General features: G+C 41.3%; 1 protein-coding gene across 1 annotated transcript; it reads right to left on the bottom strand.

The window, feature by feature from the left end:
* Positions 1-15,661: 15,661 nt before the first annotated feature.
* On the bottom strand, positions 15,662-16,351 carry LOC117595296 (stonustoxin subunit beta-like; the record flags this gene model as incomplete). The annotated part of the gene is made up of 1 exon (XM_034295546.1): positions 15,662-16,351. A coding segment is annotated over one exon (537 nt), but the record flags the coding sequence as incomplete, so codon positions are not given.
* Positions 16,352-20,679: the final 4,328 nt, after the last annotated feature.

Raw genomic sequence — 20,679 nt, 5'->3', positions numbered from 1 at the left:
CTGTTCCTAGACTTAGCATTATCATTACAGATTTAAAATGGTTGTCTGATTACTCTCTGCCTTTCCTGTTAACCCTGGCTGTTCCTAGACTTAGCATTATCATTACAGATTTAAAATGGTTGTCTGATTACTCTCTGCCTTTCCTGTTAACCCTGGCTGTTCCTAGACTTAGCATTATCATTACAGATTTAAAATGGTTGTCTGATTTCTCTCTGCCTTTCCTGTTAACCCTGGCTGTTCCTAGACTTAGCATTATCATTACAGATTTAAAATGGTTGTCTGATTTCTCTCTGCCTTTCCTGTTAACTCTGGCTGTTCCTAGACTTAGCATTATCATTACAGATTTAAAATGGTTGTCTGATTACTCTCTGCCTTTCCTGTTAACCCTGGCTGTTCCTAGACTTAGCATTATCATTACAGATTTAAAATGGTTGTCTGATTACTCTCTGCCTTTCCTGATCTCTATACGTCCAATGTAGGTGTCCTCCCTTATATACTATTTAAAATACAAATAAAATAGAAATGATTTAAAGTGAAAGTCTTAAACCAATTAATTAGAATACTGAGCCCTAACTCTGTAACGAAAAAACAGTAATCCATATCAAGTAACCTAATAAAATAAGAAATAGAACTACACTAAATATCATATCTCATTAATATGATACTAACATTCGAGAAGGACCTGATCAATCCTTCACAAATGTTTGTTGATATTTGATGACATGTATTTACCATTTGTGAATATGAATCCAATTTGGTCTCATTTACAAAGAAAGGAATATAGCCTAAACAGCTTTTGGAATTAGCTATCTTCTACTTTTTATATTCTGGGGAAAATATAGGTGGGATGTAAGGTGACATTAAAAAGGGAAATTTCACTGTCTTTGGACGGTAAATATGACCAACCGTTGTTAGTTAGACACCTGATGTCAACCTCCGCTCTTGTGTGGTTGGGACCTGGCCAAACTCCATGACAGCAACATTGTCCACTAACAACTTTCCCTGCTTGCTCTACTAATCTCCAGGTTTAGTTTGACAAATGATGTATCTGATGAATATGATGTTGAACACAGATAACAGTGTTTTGTTTGTGTCATCCTCTCCCACTCTATTAATCAGGGCTTAATGAACACTGAGATCTGAGAGGAGTCAGAGAGCAGACAGTTTAATATGACTACGAGTTGTTTCCTGTTTGCCCCTTGTCTTCTCTGTCCTCCCTCCTCTTCTGCCCCTCCTCTGTCTGCTCTGTAGGTGGAACACTGTGAAATGTCTCCAGCTTCATCCAATGGCTCTGCAAGACTCATCTGCCTGAAACGTTGCTTTAGTTTACACACCTTCATTGGAGTTCTCCAGGGACTATTTCTACAATCTCCCTACTTTGTTCTCCAATCATTCAACGATGAAGACTTGTCAACACACATTCACACCATCTTACAATCATACATTCCTAGTCATTCATGTGTCTAGACCAGATTAAAACCCTTTCCTATCAAGATCAGAGATGCTAATAATGTTTATTCTACTCCTATTATTCCACTGATATGGGATTATACATACTTGTTTCCTAGATGTTTGTTCCGTGGTTTAGTTTACTTTTGTGGCCTTTTTTCGACTTATGTTGTCATGGAATCCCTTGAAAAAAGTTTCATTGACGAACTGGCTATAACATCTTATTGGCTTAAAATCATGCCACATGATTGTTCTGCAAAACAGTGCCACCTTCAAATTCTCACAGGGGTGGCCTAGTTTGTTGCTCTGAAATTTACCAGGCTGTCTTTTCCACTATCTTTAACCATCTCAAACAATTAAAGGACAACTTCTCGTTTCTTCACTCCCCTGATATTGTACACTGATGTTTTGTTTTAATTGTTTGATTTTTCATCAAATCTTTCATTTATTATATTAACCAAATTTTCCTCCTTTCTGCTTCTTATTGTTTATTATAAGTTGTCATTGCTTTTGTTTCTGTCTACGTGTAACTGTCTTTCCTCTGGGTAATCTTACTTTAATATTCAATGCTTTCCATGTGTGTCCTTTTGGACACAAAAATTTTTTAATTCTATGTTTATTTACATATTCAAGGATTCTCCATTATTTTGTATATAGACATGTATACCTATGTACTTCATTTCTATCCTAGTAGGCAATCAATGGAATGTTAATGGTTACCAGATGTTACTTTAAGGTGTGAATGCAGGGATAAAAGGTTTGCTTGTTATTGCCTAGCTGGCTTGTTTCTCATGATAACACCACTCTGTCATATGAGATGGTCCCAGAACAGTTTGGAATGTGTCCCTAATTGATAAGGGGTCTATTCTTCAGGACTAGTTTTTGTTATCTCTAGGTAAATAAACCAAGCCCCAAACCTTTGGGTAGGGGATATAAACCACAGTGGAGTTGGGGAAAGGCTCTGGCATTTTCCTCACTCCTGTCTGCATCTTCAATCTCCGGAGAACTTTCTATCTTTGATACTTGTACTGTAATTGTTATACTTCACATAATAAATTCATTGGTTACATTAATTGTCTATTTGGAATTAATCTTAAAAGGGTCAAAATCCAGTTTCTTCAATGGCAATAGCTGCCCCAGGGCTCATTTGGAGGTTATAGGAAATGTAATTGAACGACAAAGCATTCATGAGGTACAACACTTCTTGTCAGTAATTTAGTCATTTCTGTTCTAAAACACTGGTTATGCTAGAGGTCCTTCAAAAGAACAATAGATGGCTCCAAACAAAAAGGAACTTTTTAAATTAGAATGTCTGGCTATTTCCTTATGTCATAACAAGAAAATATGTTGAACAAAGTCAATGAGTTATAATACATTTTTATAGTGATTTATGGCATATACCTATTGCTACTGTCTTTCATATGAACACAGATCAAAGAAAAGACAAATATGGTGGCAGAATTGTAATAAGAAACACGTATAGTCTGGCAAATTGTAATAAGAAACACAGTCCAATCACTTTTTTCAGCACGCATCCAAATTCTCACATACTTCCAACCATTCTTCACTCGTTCACTCATTCAAACACCCATTCAATGCCAGCCATTCAAACATCTGTTAACAGTATTGAGATTTTGGTAACACTTTATTTAAAGGCCATATGCGTAACGCATTATACAGCATTATACATGTACTCATAATGCAATATAATACAGTAATAGTGCAGTATAAACATAGTTATAGACACTCGTAAAGACTCCTGAAAGCTTGTGATGTTGTATACCAGTACTCATTGCATTATACACTCACCTAAAGGGTTATTAGGAACACCTGTTCAATTCCTCATTAATGCAATTATCTAATCAACCAATCACATGGCAGTTGCTTCAATGCATTTAGGGGTGTGGTCCTGGTCAAGACAATTTCCTGAACTCCAAACTGAATGTCAGAATGGGAAAGAAATGTGATTTAAGCAATTTTGAGCGTGGCATGGTTGTTGGTTGAGTATTTCACAATCTGCTCAGTTACTGGGATTTTCACGCATAACCATTTCTAGGGTTTACAAAGAATGGTGTGAAAAGGGAAAAACATCCAGTATGCGGCAGTCCTGTGGGCGAAAATGCCTTGTTGATGCTAGAGGTCAGAGGAGAATGGGCCGACTGATTCAAGCTGATAGAAGAGCAACTTTGACTGAAATAACCACTCGTTACAACTGAGGTATGCAGCAAAGCATTTGTGAAGGCACAACAGGCACAACCTTGAGGCGGATGGGCTACAACAGCAGAAGACCCCACCGGGTACCATTCATCTCCACAACAAATAGGAAAAAGAGGCTACAATTTGCACGAGCTCACCAAAATTGGACAGTTGAAGACTGGAAGAATGTTGCCTGGTCTGATGAGTCTCGATTTCTGTTGAGACATTCAGATGGTAGAGTCAGAATGTGGCGTAACAAAATGAGAACATGGATCCATCATGCCTTGTTACCACTGTGCAGGCTGGTGGTGGTGGTGTAATGGTGTGGGGGATGTTTTCTTGGCACACTTAACCTTTTCATGCGTGAGTTTCAAATATGCCTTAACGGCCCCCCAGAGTGAGTTTTTTTGCGCGTGAGTTCAGCACTCACTCAGAGTTCCAGAATTTGATTGTGACGTCACAATACATTTAATCTGCAGCTTCCCTAAAACACCATGCTGCTTACTAGTTATGCATCTATTTTTTTATTTAAATTATATTAACAAACTTCTACCGGTAGTAACTGTTAAAAATGTATATTGAATAATTATGAACCAATCTTAAAAATGCTGTCCTATTTCTAAAGATCGCGGCGAGAAAGATACTGAAACGCTTCACTTGTTGTATCAATAAAACATACGCAATCTATCAGGCAATAGGTGGTGTGTAAATTGTTTTACGTAATTATTCAGAAGCTCTCAAAAAATTATAAATTCCGATTCTTGCATTTAGTAATGGACAAATGCGATCAGTGAAAAGGTAGATTTTTTTAAGATTACGTTGAACTTTTTTCTCAACAAAAGTAGTAATACTGTTTTAGTTTGCGCCATCGGTTCGCTGCTAGATCTGCCAATTGAGCTATTGTGCATGAACCCTACCAAAACAAACTGACTGGATTAACCCCACGTTAGCTACATGCATTGAGTGGCGTTCAGACGGTTGACATGAACAGTCACTTTGCCAGCCAGGTAAGGAACACTAAATACATTGCATTGCAAGCTTCTCTTTTTGATTCAAATTCAAAGAGCTGCAAAAGCTGGTTTATGTGTAACTGTAGCTAGCTATCAAACGTCAGCTAACCGCTAGCTAACAAAGTGTGACATGTAATGCAGTGCAGCTAAAATGAAGATCATAGTTTTCCCAGGATGGCAAATCTGTCCGAAAGACTGGCAAATGTAAATGACCATCAGGTCTTAGAGTTACTCACCTTTCTTTATCTTTTGTTGACAAAAAGCATAGCAGCACCCTCAACAGGTAACGTAACTTGAAACTTTTTGACCGGTTGTCAGTTCTTTCAGGAAATGGTTAGATGCTCTATAGTAGTCGCTAATATAATTCGTTTTTGCGTATTATGTTTATTGTAGAAAATCTAACTGCTAGTGTTGGCTGCCTGTTGGTACGTAAGTAACACTTTTATATGCTTGCTACCTGGTTAATATCATAGTTTGGTCTTGAAACAATTATAATCTGGAAATAAAGTTATAAACGCTGTTTGAGCTAAATGTGAGTAAATAACAGCGCGGTCTGACCAGCCATTGTTATGTCACTCGTACCTAGGCGTTCTAATGATGCGTTCTAAACAATACGTTCTAATCACACCGCTGTGATCGTACGCTTCAAAGGGTTAAGGCCCCTTAGTGCCAATTGGGCATCGTTTAAATGCCACGGCCTACCTGAGCATTGTTTCTGACCATGTCCATCCCTTTATGACCGCCATGTACCCATCCTCTGATGGCTACTACCAGCAGGATAATGCACCATGTCACAAAGCTCGAATCATTTCAAATTGCTTTCTTGAACATGACAATGAGTTCACTGTACTGAAATGGTCCCCACAGTCACCAGATGTCAACCCAATAGAGCATCTTTGGGATGTGGTGGAACGGGAGCTTCGTACCTTGGATGTGCATCCCACAAATCTCCATCAACTGCAAGATGCTATCCTATCAATATGGGCCAACATTTCTAAAGAATGCTTTCAGCACCTTGTTGAATCAATGCCACGTAGAATTAAGGCAGTTCTGAAGGCGAAAGGGGGTCAAACACAGTATTAGTATGGTGTTCCTAATAATCCTTTAGGTGTGTGTATGTTTAATTATAATGACCTATAATGTACAGCAGAGGTGTCAAACCGGTTCCACAGAGGGCCGAGTGTCTGCAGGTTTTCACTCTCACCTTGTACTTGATTGATTAATTAGGTCACTAATTGGTTAGTTTCTACCCTCACCTGGTTGTGTAGGTCTGAACTGGGAACCAATTTATAGGAAAAACCCAAAACCTGCAGACACATGGCCCTCTGTGGAACCGGTTTGACACCCCTGATGTACAGAAACATAGTGCTTCACAATTACTGGGAAATCTTTCCTCAAGGATCATGCAGCATTATAATTATTATGGGTTCAATGAGCAGAAAATCACTGTGTGCATCATAATCTTTTTCATGGTGTGTTATAGCATACTTACTTGGTGTGTTATAAGCCACTATAAAGTTATATTTGCTTGCTTCAAGTGAAGTGAATAGGAAAGGCAAGAAACGTCAAAGACATGCGTGACAAAAACAATTAAGCCATAAGGCCAGAGTATGTGTGTTATATGGCCAATATACAGTGTATTTGGATAGTACTCAGGCCCCTTCACTTTTCACATTTCTTTAAAGTTACAACCTTACCATTACATGAAATAGTTTTTTCACTCATTCAAAATTAAATAAAACAAAATATAAACTGGCTACCAAGACCTGTGTGACAAAAACAAAAATAGAATAACACAACAACAACCACACAACAAATGCACAACCAAAGACCACAAGTTGTTTTCATAAAAAAGATATGCTATTTATCTACTTAGCTGTAATCCCAAAACTTTCAAAGGTATTTTGAGTGCAAATATTAACACGGTCCCAGTGGGAATCGAAACCACAACTTGAGCATTTCTGGCGCCATGCTTGAACAAATGAACAACAGAAGACCAAAAGGTGGAGTAGCGACATTGAGTAACTTTACTTATGACCAGCAATGGGCAACAGCTCTCCATCTATTTTCATTTGTGATATCTTATTTTCAATATCAGTGGTCATGGCAGAACGGCACCTCTCAACAAAAGAGGACAGCTTCTCCACCCTCTCGTTTTGGCGCTGCCAGGTGCAACTCGGCAACTGGAGCAGTACGGGCAATTATTTTGCGGTCCAGTCCAACAGTGTCAAAGGCAGCCCTCATAGAATTTCCCTGCTTGAAGGCTTTAAGAGCCAACTTATATCTGGCAAAATGCTTCTGGTGTTTCTCACTGAGGGGAGAGGCACATTAATGTGGTTAAATACACATTAAAAAACAAACAGTAAGCTGACACTAGTTTTAATGATTGTGTTCATGCAGTGATGTTGCTGTGTTCATTTAACCCCCCTGTTATCCAATTCTATGTTTAACTAAAAACTCTAAAAAAGTGCTTGACATAATTTGTTTTGCTTCAAATTGAATGACTTTTCCTGATTTAATGGGGACAACTGAGTAAACATAAAATTAACATGATGATATATTTTCAATGTCCTGTATGCATTTTGTACGCATCGGTGTTCCTTGGGGTCAATTTGGTTCAGCTGTATAAAACATAGAAAATATGAAAATGTTACACACATTTGCTGAGATTGTTTTGGCTGATATTGAGTTCACTTTCATATGCAGGTTGTTGCAATTTCTCAATCTTCAATTCCCCTCCCCCACCCCACACACGCGCACACACACTCACGCACCCACCATCTGTGAGGGAGAGAAAATATGGTTCCTGCACTCTTGAGGGCAAACATTTTCTGTTTCTGAGCACCATGAATAAAGATGCTGCACTGAGCACAAGAGAGGACAGAAAACCACAAATGGTCTTGGACTACAACAAGACAAAAGGAGGGGTTGACAACCTGGAAAGGTCACAGCCACATACAGCTGCCGACGCATGACTGCACGTTGCCCCTGGTCATTTTCTTCAACATCATTGATGTAAGTGCCTACAATGCCTTCGTCATATGGAGCGAAATAAACAAGGACTGGAACAGCGGAAAACTGAATCGAAGGAGGCTTTTCCTGCAGGAGCTGGGTTACCCGCTGGTGAAACCACATATTGAAAGAAGAAGGTGCGTTCCAAGAGCATCAGCAGCTGCTGCAACTGTTGTGAAGGACATCCAAATGGAGACACACACCCCAACCCCTCCAGTAGTTCAAAGGCAGAAAACGTGGTAGATGTCAGGTCTGTCCCAACAGAAATGACTCCAAGACCAGCAACATGTGTATGAAATGCAGGAAATACGTCTGCAAGGAGCACACACACACTCTCTGCCATAGGCGCCGATACCGTGGGTGCTCCGGGGCTTGAGGAAAATACCGAGCACGAGCACCCACGTGTGCCAGACCGCCAGTCCGCCAGTAGGCTACATTCATTTAAAATTAAACTTGCCGTTGGTGATATGTAAAGCGTCTGTCACACTGTGATTGGTTATGTCAATGTTAGTGACAACGACATATAACCAGTCGCCTGCTCCGGGTGCTCCCTATCCACCAATCACAGCGTTTCTCAGATGAAAACGCTTCTTTTTTTAGTGACCCCACTTCCATCCCCCACTATACAGTGCCGTGCGACGTTCGTGTATGTGGTACTGCTTTCTGTAATCAATCCGTACTGTAATCAAACTAAAATGGACAGATTTGTTAATAAAAAACCAAAACCTATTAATAATTATGCGAGTGTATTGACATCCACCACTAGTGCCCTGTCAGAAGCACATAACAGCGAGGCTAGAAGCAGCGAGACTAGGAGCAGCGAAGCTAGGAGCAGCGAGACTAGGAGCAGCGAGACTAGGAGCAGCGAGACTAGGAGCAGCGAGACTAGGAGCAGCGAGACTAGGAGCAGCGAAGCTAGGAGTTGCAATGAAGATGGACGACGACATAAGGGAAGGACATATCAGGGTAGTGTTGAAGTCTAACACTTCCCCGAGTTGGTTTGTTGGAAAGGAGAATAAAACACCAGGAGTCAGGGCAAATACCGTATCATACGTCCATTTATTACAGAAGCTTCTGGAGACACGTGTCGCCGCACAATGTCTAAGGATCAACAGTCAAAACATCATTTTTATACTTCTACTACGCCCAAAAAGATAGAGGCGTTAACTTACAAAGCAAGTGTGTCCTTGGCCCAATCCCAGTTCTATTCCTTATAGGATTACTGCAAGTACCCCTTGGCCCCCCCTTGTGGTGTCTGTGTTGTCTGTCGACTATGTGTGTGTGTCTCTAACCTGTGTCCTGTTTCTCACAAAACAGACATACTAAATCTTTCTCTCCCCGGCAACCGCTTGAACAGGGTTTCCTATTCTCCTACTTGCTCCTTCAGTTTCAGCTCATATTACAAACAATTAATATTCTGCTTCATTGGTTACAACAGCTTATAACAGTTCACTAATACAATCAATACATCTACAGTAGTTGGAAAGAAACATTCTCATGGATAACTTATGACTCCATTAAAAACAAAGTGTTTTGTAACAACTGTACTACAGCTAAACTCTTCCATCATCAACCCACGACCAAGAATCTTTAAAAGCTTTCACTCAAGATGGTTTTTCGAGCTGGGCTAAAGCACTCGAATGATTTCGATCACATGAAAAATGCTAGTTGCATCGCACTGCCGCTAGCATTATGGCAGCTACTAATGCAGGTGTTAATGTTGCTGCTTCGCTCTCTGCTGGTAAACAAAAGCAGATGGCTGATGCCAGAATCACTTTTTCTGGCTATTCTTTCAACTCTCCAATTTCTTTCCTGTCAGGGAGTGGCCATTAGAGGAAAAACTGACCAAGAGTCCAATTTTATGCAGATGCTATATGTGCGTGCTTAAGATATCCCAGAATTAAAGTCATGGGTGGCTCGTCAGGAGAGCAAGTGGCTCTCTCATGACATCTCAAACGAGATGATTGAAATGATGGCTCATGATGTCTTGAGAAAGCTAATTGGATAAGTACAGTCTGCCGGGGTTTTCTCTGTAATTATGGATGAGACAACCGATATTACGGTCAAAGAACAAGTGTCTGTTTGCTTACGTTATGTGACTGAAAATCTGGAGCCAGAAGAACGTTTCCTAGGATTTTATGAGACATCAAAAACAACAGCAGCCACACTTTTTCAGCTTTTAAAAGACGTTCTGATGAGATTCGCCCTGCCAGTCAATAAATGCAGAGGACAGTGCTATGACGGCGCATCAAATGTGTCCGGTATTCGAACAGGTCTGCAGGCTCGCATGCAGGCGCTGGAGCCTCGAGCACAATACATCCATTGCACCGCACATGTTGTGAATTTGGTTGTGCATGATGTCTCTGAAAACATACCCATGTCGCGGATAAATGCCGCGGATGAAAACGATCGTCATTAGAATAACACGTCCCTATATATTCAAGTCTCCGCTTCCCCCACGCCCTCATTTTACGCCATAGACACACGGAAGACGGCAAAAAAGAGAAACTTCTCTAACGTGGAGATTGAGACGATCACCAGGGAGGTAGAAAGAAATAAAATTGTTTTATTTGGCAGTTTGAAAGCGGAATAAAAGATGATGATGTGATGTGGAGTACCATTCATTCACATTAATAATTGCATGACAATTTGTAATATTCATCTTATTATTTTATGATATTTATTATTAATGACGTTTATTGTTATTTAGAAGAAGAATCTCGTTATTATTATTATTTATATTTTTATTAGTATTATTTAAAAGAAGAAGAATGTCATTTTTATTATTTTGTCAGTCTGAATTATATTTTGGTCATTAAAAGCCTTTTATTACTGAACCCAGTCCGTGCGCAACTGCTGGGCCTAACCCTGAAACGTCATGTAAAGCGCACAGGCTCGCATCTGAAGGAATACATATAAATCAAATTCTTTGGCAAAGTCACACAAATTAAACATTGAAGTCCATGTTGCACAAAAATAAACACTGAAGTTTGTAATTATTATGTTGTTGTTTTTTTTTTTTTTTTACAGTGGGTCATAATATATCATATCTTTTAGTTTGTCAGTGCGTTAGGATTTTTTTCTGCGCATTTCCGCACTAACTCAAAACGTGCGTACACCACCTCCTGAGCTGGCGTAGGATTTGAGAGTGCGGTACGCCAACGTCCATATTGATAAATGTCAAAGTCACCGTGGTTTTGGGTGTACGCCAGGTGTACGCTGGAAATTTGGTGTACGCACTTTTGATAAATGAGGGCCATTCTCTTTGTACATCCCAATTAACGCGAAATTGAGTGCACATGCACGAGCACCACACCACACCCTGTCTCCTCCCTCAATTAAAAAATTAAATATGGTAATTAGTCCAATTTGGCAAAAGAAAGCTGCAAGAACATGGCTAAAGCAAGCAAGAAACGGAATTTCACTGAAAACGATTTAGAGGTGCTACTATCAGAGGTAGAAACAAGAAAGAATATTTTATTTGGAAATATGTCCTCTGGAATTAATAACAAAAGAAAGAAACAAGAGTGGGCGAGTTTGTCTGATGCCGTCAACGCGGTGGGATCTGAGAGTCGCACCGTAAATGAACTGAAGAATAAATGGTCAGACATAAAGGTGGAAGTTAAGCGGAGAACTGCTGCGCACCGACAAAGTGTGGGCAGAACAGGCGGTGGTACAGGGACCGATGAACTTGCACCCTTTGATCAGAGAGTTGCCTCTATTGTAGGAGACACGTTAATCTCTGGAATCGTATCCGCTGATGTAGGAGACTCGGATATACTACAGGACTGCCAGCAAGGTGACTCAAATTAATTTCCTTAACTTTGATATACATAGCCAGCCACCGTTTAATTTTAAAATGCATGCAATATAGCAAAGAGTACACCAGAGATTTCACGTATCCACTGCTTCTATTGCAAATGCGTGTACCCATTAATAAGGGACAGACTCAAATTACTGTTAAGATGTGCCTGTGTTTATTTGGACTTAGGAACCGCAGGAACGTCCACTGGCACGCACTCAGAGTCCGCACCACCTGAGCAGCCAGAGCCCATTCAGTCCAGCGTCTCCCGTGTCTCTAATGTTCCCCTCAGTGCTGAAGTTTGTTAGGGCCATTGAAGAAATGAACAGTCACCTTAAAAATGTCACTGACGCACTCACAGAAATAAGCCATTCATTAAAAGAATTGGTCAAAAAACTTTGTCTGAGTACCATTTATATTGTCGCAATTACACGTTGACGGGCCTGAATGGCTTGTTGATTGTGCTGCACATATACTGGTCCTGGGTCAGGGTCATCTGGCGGTGCCCCCGCCTCACCAAGGGGTATGCCATGCCTGTGCGCTCTCGGTCAGTTTGTGGGTTGGTGAGGGGGGTTAACAGCCACGTCTTTAGTGGATAACCACTGTCTCCTGATGGGCAGTAAGAATAATTACAGACACAAACATTTTACTTTTAGATAGAACCATACATTTAAATGCATAACTTACCAAGTAGCCACCCATAGCGCACCCTGCCAGCTTGGAGTCTCATCCCAACCATGCTGTTTGTAAGGATATATGAATCATGGGTTGACCCAGGCCACCTTGCCACAATATTTGTTAGGCGCATTTGTGCATCACATAATCTGCACATTTATTGAATGGAAATGTTTCCGATTCACATATGCAAATTCTTCTTCAGATGGCGCCTTTATAGCAATATGTGTGCAGTCGATCGCTCCGATTACATTAGGAAAACCGGCTATCGCTGCAAATTGCGCTTTGATGTTTGGCTGGTCCCTGCATCGTATGGGAACGTTATATATCTGGTAGACAAGCGGATGATGCCGTCCCATACAGGTGGCATTGCACGGCTCAAACACGACTGGCTTATTCCTGAGCGGTCTGACAGTTCTCTTTGGAAAGAACCGGTTGCTAGGAAACCAAGTGTAGTAAGCACCTGTAAAGGAACGGGTAATGCGTGGCTTCTCACTGTCTCTCTTTCCAAATTCGGAACCAACTCAGCCCAAGAGTATAGCCCTTTGAAATCTGAAACGGCTGATGAGCCAGTCATCATCGTGGGCCAGAAAATCACTGTGGTCCCTAAAAACTCGTTCTCTCCGGATTTGTCCGTTGAAAATGTCTTCTAATAAAGCCAAAGCTGCCATTGCTAGACGGGTTGTGACAATTTTCACATCCTTTATATATGTCCTTACTTAATTGCATAATTTATAGAATATTCTAATAATAAGACTCGTGTGACAATAATATGGCAAATAATTTATCAATTACAAATTATAAGCAATATCTGACAGGTGCGATAGAACAGTTCGTAGTGTAATGTTTGCCACTTCACTTTATTGCCTCTATGAGTCGCCAACGGACAAACATCACAAAAATGTACGTACGCCAGGCCTGAAGTTTACGTGGAAGAACGCACATTCTTACGTTAATTTCACTGTTAGTACATCTAACCGTGAACGTGAAAGCTGGCGTACGCCGTGTTTTCATGCGTACGCAAGATTGATACATGAGGCCCCAGGACATCATCGCTGATAATTTCATCAAGCGCACTGCTGTACGCAGAGACACGTTCCTCCTGAAGAATTAACTGCAATGGTGAGTCAACAAATCTAACTTTTACTGTGTGACAGAGTTGCTGTCCATTCGCGAAGTGCTGAAATAACCTTATATGGAATCGTATTCTGAACCTTTAACCTAAGTAATAATAATCGTCATATGTGGGGAAAATTATTTAAAATTAAGATACAATTAATACGAAACGAAATTCGTTTTAAAGAAAGGCTTTGTGCTTTCTGTTTTGAGGTCTCTGTGAAAGTTTGAAAGCTTTCAGAGCGCTCACGGCCGTAGAACTGTCACATAACATTGTTTTTCCTCATAAATGCAAACACGACAAATAAAAGACAAAATATTTTTTTAAAAAGACAAACGGATTTATAGCGTTTTTTTGGGGGAAATGGATGGATTTATAGAGTTTTGGAAAAAAATAGATGCAAAAAATGCAAAAAAAAGGAACAAAGCTGAGTGTGGAGCGCGCACTGCATGGCGCGAAGGCACAGGAACCTTGCATTTTCTTATAAACAGTGTAAACAACTTAAAATACTCTATCCTTTCTGGTCATACAGAAAATAAAAATTCATTATTTGTAACTACTTTTATTTGTGTAAACTCACAATAACAAGAAAACGTAGGCTATTTTGTAAAATAAAATAAAACAATCAGACGCGCTTTCATTATGTCCTTGAACTGGAGCATGAGAACAGAAACAAAATAGCCTGTAGTAGCCTAATGTAGGCTAAAGCTTGAAATGGCCATTTAAAACAAACAAATTCGACACATTTCTTTTCATTAGCCTATACCTCACCTCACCTTGTGGGCTGTGGTTCCAGAGACACAGGCTATAGGCCTATAGCCCTCTTCAGCACTGCGGGAAAAATACCAAATCCAGGTTCTAATTTGGCCTTAGAAAACCAGTAAAATCGACATGTTTTCCATATTCAATTGTGAATATTTTAAATGTTTAATAAAGGGGCAAAAAGTCATGTGACGGGTGTTGTGCTCTGTGTGACGGGTGTTGTGCTCTGTGTGACGGGTGTTGTGCTCTGTGTGACGGGTGTTGTGCTCTGTATGATGGGTGTTGTGCTCTGTGTGATGGGTGTTGTGCTCTGTGTGACGGGTGTTGTGCTCTGTGTGACGGGTGTTGTGCTCTGTGTGACGGGTGTTGTGCTCTGTGTGATGGGTGTTGTTCTCTGTGTGATGTGTATTGTTCTCTGTGTGACGGGTGTTGTGCTCTGTGTGACGGGTGTTGTGCTCTGTGTGACGGGTGTTGTGCTCTGTGTGATGGGTGTTGTGCTCTGTGTGATGGGTGTTGTGCTCTGTGTGACGGGTGTTGTGCTCTGTGTGACGGGTGTTGTGCTCTGTGTGACGGGTGTTGTGCTCTGTGTGACGGGTGTTGTGCTCTGTGTGACGGGTGTTGTGCTCTGTGTGACGGGTGTTGTGCTCTGTGTGACGGGTGTTGTGCTCTGTGTGACGGGTGTTGTGCTCTGTGTGACGGGTGTTGTGTGTTTATCACACTGATAGATAATTGGAGCCAGGCTCCCATTCACCAAGATGATTATATTCTGCTTAATCCAGTACAAATTCAAATACACAAGAAGTGCAAATCCAAGTACAAGATGAATCAGAGTCCCAAGTCCGAGTCACCGATGGTCGAGTTCAAGTTGAGTCAAAATTTATCAAAATCAAGACTTGTGTCTGAGTCCTGGACTCAGTGGGACCTCATCCTAGATCAGTACTAATATTCTTCCTAAACATCCACAGACACACGTCTTTCTGTAAATCCGTATTCTGTCCTCAATAGCCCTAAACCTAACCCTAACTGGTAATTCCTAAACCTAAAAGTTATTTTCTTTATGGAGACTTCAGGTCCACATACAGCTCCACTGCACAGACCACTGCACGTTTTTCTTTCCTTTCCAAAAAAGTAGAAAAGGAAAGTTTTGAGGGAGGAACAGAAGCGTTCCATATGCAGTGGTCTGTTAATTTGAAACTTTCTGCTCCTCACTCAAATCCTTCCTTTTTGACTTTTTTGTAAAGGAAAGAAAAAGATGCAGTGGTGTCCCGACGGCATATCAAGGAGGAGCATAACAGTGGAGTTTAACGAAGGTTCTTTAATATAAAAAGATGACGTAGTCAGACATGCTTGTAAGATGAGACAATCACACACAAAGACCAGAGGAGCAGAGGAAACAGATATACTGGGGGGAATCATCATAAATGAGGACCAGGTGTACTAAACAAGACAACAGGTGAGATGAACTGATGGGATGGGAGGGGCGTGGTGTCAGAAGGCCGGTGACAGGGAAAATGGTTAATTGGGCCCAAGTGTACTCACTTTTGTTGCCAGCGGTTTGGACATTAATGGCTTCGTGTTTTGAGGGGACAAGCTGTACACTTACTACTTTACATTGTAGCAAAGTGTCATTTTATCAGTGTTGTCACATGAAAAGATATAATAAATATTTAGTGAACTGTGAGGGGTGTACTCACTTTTGTGAGACACTGTATGTACTCACTACTAGTGAGTTATTGTCAGCGTTTTACTTTGTTGAGTCCTACTGATCATGACCATGATTAAAGTGAAACATCAAGGTGTGTTTGACACAGGGACCATCTGACACAGAGAGACTGAGGATTCATGAACCCTAAACCCTGGATAGAGGGGCTCAGTGAATGTGGTGTTGAATGTGTACAGGTGGGTCAGTGTGTCAGAGGAGACCCTGTAGAAGGACAGAGTGTCAGCTGGCCAGTCCAGATACACTCCTACTCTGTGGGAGTCTGAGGAGGTGACAGGTAGGACAGTTCTCTTATTATTGTGTCTGACAGCGTAACGTTCATCATAACAGTATAGACACCAAGACGTGTCATTGTATCCAAACCAACAGTCAACACCTCCTCTCCTGTTGATTCCTTTATATGTCACTCCTATCACAGCCCCTCCCCCACTCCACTCTACCTCCCAGTAACAGCGTCCAGACAGACCCTCTCTACACAACACCTGTGGCCAGACCTCAAATCTCTCTGGGTGATCAGGATACGGCTGCTCCTCTCTCCTCCTTGTCACCTTTCTGTTCTCCTCAGACAGAGAGAGGTTTCTGTTTACTGTGTTTAGGTCCAGTGTGAGATCACAGACATCTGATGGATGAGACCAAGACACAATATTACACATCATCATCATTCATATTATACACACAAAGAAACACACACACACACACACACACACACACACACATACAGTATCTCACAAAAGTGAGTACACCCCTAATGGTTTTGCAAATATTTGATTATATCTTTTCATTTGACAACACAGAGGAAAGACTTTGCTCCAATCTAAAGATTGTACAGCTTTTATAACAGTGTAGATGTGCTGTTCCCTCAAAATAACTCAACACACAGCCATTAATGTCTAAACCATTGGCAACAAAAGTGAGTACACCCCTAAGTGAAAATGTCCAAATTGGGCCCAATTAGCCATTTTCACTCCCCGGTGTCATGTGACTCATTAGTGTTACAAGGTCTCAGGTGTGAATGGAGTGCAGGTGTGTTAAATTTGGTGTTATCACTCTCACACCCCCTCATACTGGTCACTGGAAGTTCAACATGGCACCTCATGGCAAAGAACTCTCTGAGGATCTGAAAAAAATGAATTGTTGCTCTATATAAAGATGGCTTAGGATATATGAAGATTGCCAAGACCCTGAAACTGAGCTTCAGCACTGTGGCCAAGACCATACATCGGTTTAACAGGACAGGTTCCATTCAGAACAGGCCTTGCCATGGTCGACCAAAGAAGTTGAGTGAACGTGCTCAGCGTCATATCCAGAGGTTGTCTTTGGTAAATAGACGTATGAGTTCTGCCAGCATTGCTGCAGAGGTTGAAGGGGTGGGGGGTCAGCCTGTTAGTGCTCAGACCATACGCTGCACACTGCATCAAATTGGTCTGCATGGATGTCGTCCCAGAAGGAAGCCTTTTCTAAAGATGATGCACAAGAAAGCCTGCAAAAAGCTGAAGACAAGCAGACTAAGGACATGGATTACTGGAACCATGTCCTGTGGTGTGATGAGACCAAGATAAACTCATTTGGTTCACATGGTGTCAAGCGTGTGTGGCGGCAACCAGGTGAAGAGTACAAAGACAAGTGTCTTGTCTACAGTCAAGCATGTGGGTGGGAGTGTCATGGTCTGGGGCTGCATGAGTGCTGCCGGCACTGGGGAGCTACAGTTTATTGAGGGAACCATGAATGCCAACATGTACTGTGACATACTGAAGCAGAGCATGATCCCCTCCCTTCTGAGACTGGGCCGCAGGGCAGTATTCCAACATGATAACGATCCCAAACACACCTCCAAGACGACCACTGCCATGCTGAAGAAGCTGAGGGTAAAGGTGATGGACTGGCCAAGCATGTCTCCACACCTAAAGCCTATTGAGCATCTGTGGGGCATCCTCAAAAGGAAGGTGGAGGAGCGCAAGGTCTCTAACATCCACCAGCTCGTTGATGTCGTCATAGAGGAGTGGAAGAGGACTCCAGTGGGAACCTGTGAAAACCTGGTGAAATCCATGCCCATGAGGGTTAATGCAGTGCATGAAAATAATGGTGGCCACACAAAATATTTATATTTCTGGCCCCAATTTTGACCATTTCACTTAGGGGTGTACTCACTATTGTTGCCAGCAGTTTTAACATTAAGGGCATTGTATTGTGTATTGTGTTATTTATACAAGCTGTACACTCACTACTTGACATTGGAGCAAAGTGTCATTTTGTCAGAGTTGTCACATGAAAAAATGTAATCAAAAGTTTATGAAAATGTGAAGTTTACTCACTTTTGTGAGAAACTGTATATTCTGTATAATAAATCACTTACATTTCTTCGGTCCTGATTTCAACCTCCACTCTCCACCATGATCCATACTGAGGAAGAAGCAGAGGAGCAGACTGTCATTCAGTGACACACAACCTGCCTTACACCCATACACAAACACAAACACACACAACCACACACCTTACATAACTCCAAAGCACACACACATAAAACACCCCTCCCCCATCAGACACACAAAACCAGGGTGGACAATTAAACAAGTTATGATCCAAATTGCAATCTAGACATGGGCAATATGTTAATCAAAAACTTCTGTGATTCCTAAAATATATTGAATGAGACACGTCACCTCTAGTCAGGGCTCATTATAATTCACAAAAACCCACTCCTCCAATAACACACCATACACAACCCCTCCTCCAATAACACACCATACACAACCCCTCCTCCAATAACACACCATACACAACCCCTCCACTAATAACACACCATACACAACCCCTCCTCCAATAACACACCATACACAACCCCTCCTCCAATAACACACCATACACAACCCCTCCTCCAATAACACACCATACACAACCCCTCCACTAATAACACACCATACACAACCCCTCCTCCAATAACACACCATACACAACCCCTCCTCCAATAACACACCATACACAACCCCTCCTCCAATAACACACCATACACAACCCCTCCTCCAATAACACACCAAAAACAACCCCTCCTCCCATCACACACCATACACAACCCCTCCTCCAATAACACACCATACACAACCCCTCCTCTAATAACACACCATACACAACCCGTCCTCGAATAACACACCATACACAACCCTTCCTCCAATAACACACCATACACAACCCCTCCTCTAATAACACACCATACACAACCCGTCCTCGAATAACACACCATACACAACCCTTCCTCCAATAACACACCATACACAACCCCTCCTCCAATAACACACCATACACAACCCCTCCTCTAATAACACACCATACACGAGGAGGGGTTGTGTACAGGAGTTCAAGATATTTATAGTGGACAGTCCTGATAAGATGGATTTGAACTGCAGATTTTAGAGTGGCCTTTTATTTTGGCTAGCCTAAGGCACACCTGTCCAATAATCATGCTGTCTAATTAGCATCTTGATATGCCACACCTGTAGTGGATGGATTATCTTGGCAAAGAAGAAGTGCTCACTATCACAGATTTAGACAGATTTGTGAACAATATTTGAGTGAAATGGGCCTTTTGTGTACATAGAAAATGTCTTAGATCTTTGAGTTCAGCTCATGATAAATGTGGCAAAAATAAAAGTGTTGCGTTTATAATTTTGTTCAGTGTAATTATCCTTAATCCCCATCACCATCAGTAATACAGCTAAATTTAAGACCCAGATACACTATACGTGTCACATTGAACCTCATCAGCAAAATGTCAAAGTTATGTTCTACATGCTACACTAGAAACCTTTCAAAATTATTTTCCCCACTAAAGATTGTATCAACAAAACTAAAATAACGCGCAAGTCAGCCATTGATAGTTGAATCTCAGTGTTTTGTGAAGTTAGCATTCACTGCCAAACATTTTAAAACAATTTGGCAAGCTTGCGTAGGAAAAGGAACATTTCTTGTTTTTAGGATAAATTTGTCTGTAATATATCTGACACAATTTAAAGAGAAGCAACCCTCCTGTCTGGTACATTTTTGGATCGGATATGGGAGGGGGAAAAATATGCGACTGAGATTGGGTGGTGATTTTACAAAAACTGAATTTTATGGATACAGTAAATAATGTTTTTTCCTCAAATTTACAATTATCCAGCTTGATATCGTATCAGTGAACTTTGACTTTGAAACTGTGTTCCTGCTACACAAAATAATTCAGCTAGGCAGGTCTGTATTTGACACATACACTCACCTAAAGGATTATTAGGAACACCATACTAATACTGTGTTTGACCCCCTTTCGCCTTCAGAACTGCCTTAATTCTACGTGGCATTGATTCAACAAGGTGCTGAAAGCATTCTTTAGAAATGTTGGCCCATATTGATAGGATAGCATCTTGCAGTTGATGGAGATTTGTGGGTTGCACATCCAGGGCACGAAGCTCCTGTTCCACCACATCCCAAAGATGCTCTATTGGGTTGAGATCTGGTGACTGTGGGGGCCATTTCAGTACAGTGAACTCATTGTCATGTTCAAGAAACCAATTTGAAAGGATTCGAGCTTTGTGACATGGTGCATTATCCTGTTGGAAGTAGCCATAAGAGGATGGGTACATGGTGGTCATAAAGGGATGGACATGGTCAGAAACAATGCTCAGGTAGGCCGTGGCATTTAAACGATGCCCAATTGGCACTAAGGGGCCTAAAGTGTGCCAAGGAAACATCCCCCACACCATTACACCACCACCACCAGCCTGCACAGTGGTAACAAGGCATGATGGATCCATGTTCTCATTCTGTTTACGCCAAATTCTGACTCTCATCTGAATGTCTCAACAGAAATCGAGACTCATCAGACCAGGCAACATTTTTCCAGTCTTCAACTGTCCAATTTTGGTGAGCTCGTGCAAATTGTAGCCTCTTTTTCCTATTTGTAGTG

Source organism: Esox lucius, chromosome 11 (genome assembly GCF_011004845.1).
Source record: "Esox lucius isolate fEsoLuc1 chromosome 11, fEsoLuc1.pri, whole genome shotgun sequence".
In the NCBI taxonomy this organism is placed as follows: domain Eukaryota; kingdom Metazoa; phylum Chordata; class Actinopteri; order Esociformes; family Esocidae; genus Esox; species Esox lucius.
Note: the sequence above shows the minus strand (reverse complement) of the source record. Positions and strands in the feature narration are given on the sequence as shown.